This window comes from Suricata suricatta, chromosome 5, assembly GCF_006229205.1.
Source record: "Suricata suricatta isolate VVHF042 chromosome 5, meerkat_22Aug2017_6uvM2_HiC, whole genome shotgun sequence".
Taxonomy (NCBI): Eukaryota; Metazoa; Chordata; class Mammalia; order Carnivora; family Herpestidae; genus Suricata; species Suricata suricatta.
In genome coordinates this window covers 155,284,976-155,290,057 of record NC_043704.1, presented here as the reverse complement: position 1 = coordinate 155,290,057, position 5,082 = coordinate 155,284,976, and the positions used below count along the sequence as shown (strand labels likewise).

Sequence of the window (5,082 nt, the reverse complement as noted above, 5' to 3'; positions counted from 1 at the left end):
GTTTTCAGTATTCAATAGTCTCTCATGATTTGTGTCCCTCATTGGAAAATATCTTCTCCCATTCCATAGGTTGCCTTTTAGTTTTGTTGATTGTTTCCTTCAGTGTGCAGAAGCTTCCTATTTTGAGGTAGTCCTAATAGGTCATTTTTATGTATATACGTATGAATGCATTTAATTTGCTTGTATTATTTTTAATTTAAATTCAAGTTTGTTAACATACAGTGTAGTATTGGTTTCAGAAGTAGAATTTAGTGATTTATCACACACATGTAACACCCAGTTCTCATCTCGTACAAGTGCCCTCCTTAATGCCCATTTCCTATTTAGCCCACCCTCTCTCATCTCCCATCAATTTGTTCTCTGTATTTAAGTATCTCTTCTGGTTTTCCTTTCTCTCTGTTTTTATCTTATTTTGTTTTTCCTTCCCTGATGTTCATCTGTGTGTTTCTTATATTCCACATATAAGTGAAATCATATGATATTTGACTTTTTCTGACCTACTTATTTTGCTTACCATAATACACTGTAGTTCCATCCACATTGTTGTAAATGGCAAGATTTCACTCTCTTTGACGGCTGTATAGTATTTCAGTGTGTGTGTGTGTGTGTGTGTGTGTGTGTGTGTGTATACCACATCTTCTTTTCGCATTCATTTGTCTATGGATATTTGGGATCTTCCTCAATTTGGTTATTGATGAAAGCGCTGCTATAAACATTGGGGTACATGTGTCCCTTTGTATCAGCACTTTGGTATCCTTTGGATAAATCTTAGCAGTGCTATTGCTGGGTCGTAAGGTAGTTCTATTTTTTTTATATTTTGAGGCATCTCCACACTGTTTTCCAGAGTGGCTGCACCAGTTCGAATTCCCACCAACAGTGCAAGGGTCCCCCTTTCTCCCCATGCTTGCTGACACCTGTTGTTTCAAGGGATGTTAATTTTAGCCATTCTGATATATGTGAGGTGGTATCTCATTGTGGTTTTGATTTCTATTTCCCTGATGATGAGTGATGTTGAGCATCTTTTCATGTGTCTTTTTGCCATGTAAATGTCTTCATTGGAAAAGTTTCTATTCATGTTATCTGCCCATTTCTTCATTGGATTATTTGTTTCTTGGGTGCTGAATTTGATAAGTTCTTTTTTGTTGTTGTTATTTTTGAGACAGAGAGACAGAGTGTGAGCAGGGGAAGGGCAGAGAGAGAAGGAGACACAGACTCTGAAGCAGGCTCCAGGCTCTGAGCTGTCAGCACAGAGCTCGACATGGGCTCCCACTCATGAACCTCCAGATCATGACCTGAGCAGAAGCTGGCTGCTTAACCGACTCAGGAACCCAGGCGCCCTGATAAGTTCTTTATAGATTTTGGATACTAACCCTTTGTCTGATATGTCATTTGCAAATATCTTCTCCCATTTTGTCAGTTGTCTTTTAGTTTTGTTTATTGTTTCTTTGCTGTGCAGAAGCTTTTTATCTTGATGAGGTCCCAAAGTTTTGTTATTGCTTTTGTTTCCCTTGCCTCTGGAGACATGTTTTGTAAGGAGTTGCTGTGTTCAAGGTCAAAGAGCTTGCTGCCTGTGTTCTCATCTAAGATTTTGATGGTTTCCTATCTCACATTTAGGTCTTTCATTCATTTTGAACTTATTTTTGTGCATGCTGTAAGACAGACATCCAGTTTTATTCCAGTTTCAAGTTGCTGTCCAGTTTTCCCAGCACCATTTGTTAAAGGCACTGTGTTTTTCCATTTTATATTCCTTACTGCTTTATCGAAGATTAGCTATGCCTCCATTTCTGGGTTTTCTAATCGGTTCCATTAATCTATGTGTCTACTTTAGTGCCAGTACCATACTGTCTTGGTGACTACTTTTAACATTGTAACATAGCATGAAATCCAGACTTGTGATACCTCTAGTTTTTTCTTTTTCAAGATTGCTTTGGGTATTCAGGGTCATTTGTGGTTCCATGATAATTTTAGAATTATTTATTTCAGCTCTGTGAAGAAAGATGGTATTATTTGATAGGGATTGCATTGAACATGTAGATTGTTTGGGGTAGTGTCGACATTTTAACAATGTTTTTTCTTTCAATCCATGTGCATGGAATATTTTTCCATTTCTTTGTGTCTTCTTAAATTTCCTCTATAATGTCCTAGAGGTTTCAGCATACAGATCCTTTAACTCTTTAGCTAGGTTTATTCCTAGGTATCTTATGGTTTTTGGTGTAATTGCAAATGGGATCAATTCCTTGATTTTTCTCTTGGGTTGAATTCCTCCATCATGGAGGATGTCTATGTCCTTTAGAAAGCATTTCCACTTTAGAAAGCATTTCTTGTGGGTGCTGTGCTCACTGTGCTATCATGTATTGGCTGCTCTGTCCCTCAGGCTGTTCCTCTGCAGAGTTTCTCCTTGCATCCAGTGAGGAGTGTTGGGATCTTGTCCAGTGTTGTGAGTTTTAACTATGTGAGTTCCATCTGTTTGTTAGTGGGAGGAAATATTGTCATCAGCCCAGACTTCGGTCAAAACCCTGCCATCACCCTGTCTGTGTCCAAGCCATATGCCCACTTGGCGGCACAGTACTCTTATGTTTTACCTCAGGAGCTCTAGCTGTGTTTAAACCAATTCAAGTTGTATGCACTCAATATTGACAGGAATCTTCTGAAAGAGGATCTTGCTGTGCTGTGGCAGGAGCTGGTTTGTTCCAGAAGGGCAGTGGCATAAACCTGGGGGCTTGAAAGTCATATTGACAGACAACAAAAAGAGAGCATCCAGTTAGCTGCTCTCAGCAGGGGCTTCTTTGCTAATGAACAGGGAAGTGCAGAGGTGCCTGTCTGCTCTCCTGTCTCATGAGAGGCAGTGCCACCTCTCCCAAATGCACTCCAAGAAGGGACCTGTCTCTTCCCATATGACCCAGGGGACCCTCAGACCACAGTATCTCCTATGGGCCTCTGACTTCCTTCTCCACAGGGGCACTGATATGCCCACCAGACTCCACTCAGCGATGGCATGGACTTCTAAATCTTCAGTCATTGGGGCACCTGGATGGCTCAGTCGTTTAAGCCTCCGACTTTGGCTTAGGTCAGATCTCACGTTCATGAGGTTGAGCCCCACGTTAGGCTCTGTGCTGACAGCTAGCTCAGTGCCTGGAGCCTGCTTCAGGTTCTGTGTCTTCTTCTACTATGCCCCTCCCCCTCTCATGCTCTGTCTCTCTTTGTATCAAAAATAAATAAAACATTAAAATAATTAAAAAATATATCTTCAGTCTTTTAGCTCCACGTTTACAGGAGGTTGAATTGTCATGGTTAACATTATGTGTCATCTTGACTGTGTCATGGGTACCCGATTAACCATTGTTTCTGTGGATGCCTGTGATGTGTTTCAAGAAGAGATTGGCATTTCCATCCATGGCTTCTGTCTGCATGCGTATCACCCACTCCATTATGGTTCTGATTAGAATCCAATGCAGATGGAGAACCATTCCCTCAATTTTACTCCCCATGTGCATGTTTGAACTGTTAATCTGGAACATTGGTCTCCTCCCACGCTTGTTCTGAGAGTTACGTCATCAAGTCCCCATGTTCTCAGACTAGACACTAGTTCAGAATGAGATGAGAATTACACCGCTGGTTTTCCTGGGTCTTCAGCTTGTGATAGTAGATCATGGAAATTCTTAACCTATTTAATCATGTAAACCAATGTGCGTAGGGTTCTCTTCCTCATTAACAAATGATTTATTTCTTGTTTAGAGTACTTGAATAAATTGGAATTCATTTACAGCCTTGAGTAGCAAAGTGCATGAAGGAAGTGTCAAGTTGCTTGTTTGGGACAAGAGCTGGTGAGGATGATGAGTACGTGGGATCCTGTGGGCCTAGCTGCACAGTCAGTGCATCTGGGACTCCTGTAAAGGTTCAGCTGTTTTCCCTACCATATATGTAATACAATCATGGTTAGGGACAGGAATAAGCAAGTGCAAAGAACTGTGTCATTTGTTCATGTTACTGTAGTTTGCCTATGACAACAAAGTTTCTAATACAAAGAATGAATAAGGAAGCACAGAAGCAGGTGTCCAGAGAGGCTCCCTGGGGGAATCCGCTGTGTGGAAAGGAAGCCCCAAACCCTGACAGGAAACCTGCCTGAAACCACCATCTGCAACTGCTCAATGGAATCCAAATCAGAATTGTGCAGAGTGTGCACCCCCTGTTGGCGATGATCCCCTCCGACAGGGAGGTTTGTGTCTGGGCTCACACTGATGTCTCCTCACTGTGTCTCTAGCACAGAAATACGTGGCCGTGTCCTCGACTCTCAGGCTGTTCATCTGCAGATAGAGCGTGTTCTTGGCGTTGTCTCTGGAGATGGTGAATCGGCCCTTCACGGAGTCTGCATAGCTTGTGCTACTTCCATCATAATAAATCCATGAAATCCACTCCAGCCCCTTCTCTGGAGCCTGGCGGACCCAGTTCATGCTATAGCTACTGAAGGTAAATCCTGAGGCTGCACAGGAGAGTCGCAGGGAGCCCCCAGGCTTCGCCAGGCCTCCCCCAGACTCCACCAGCTGCACCTCACACTGGACACCTGCAGACACAAGACATTCTGATCAGGAAACTGTCACACATCCACTGTTTCTCTCACTCACATCCACTCACATACTCAGTGTCTCACGTTCAACATGAATTACCTTTTAAAACAGCAACAAGGAAAACCCAGCCAAGCACAAACTCCATAGTGAGAGGTCTGTGTTCTGTCCTGATCACAGAACGGGAACACCTGGACTCCTGGGTCTGGGGCTCCTCTCCCAGCTGCAGAGTCCTGGCTGGGCTGGTTTAATCAGCACAGAAAGGGCCCTATTTGCATATCATTTGATTGTATGTCAAATTCCAGACTTAGATTTGATTCTTCAAAAGTGAACGACAGGGTTAAGGAGTTACTAGGTCAGTTTGTATGATGACACTGTGACAAATGAAGATTTTTTTTTTACCTGTAAGATTTATTTATTTATTCTCAAGTTATTAAACATACAGTGTTGTTTTGTCTTCAGGAGTAGAATCCATGATTTATGACACACAGTGCTCATGCTAATAAGTATCCACCTTAGG

At 42.3% G+C, this 5,082-nt stretch overlaps 1 gene segment (V, D, J or C); it reads right to left on the bottom strand.

Moving 5' to 3' along the window:
• Positions 1-4,025: 4,025 nt before the first annotated feature.
• Positions 4,026-4,781, bottom strand: LOC115292464. The segment is given in 2 exon segments: positions 4,026-4,561; positions 4,665-4,781. Coding segments are annotated over 2 exon segments (447 nt in total).
• Between the last annotated feature and the right edge of the window lie 301 nt (positions 4,782-5,082).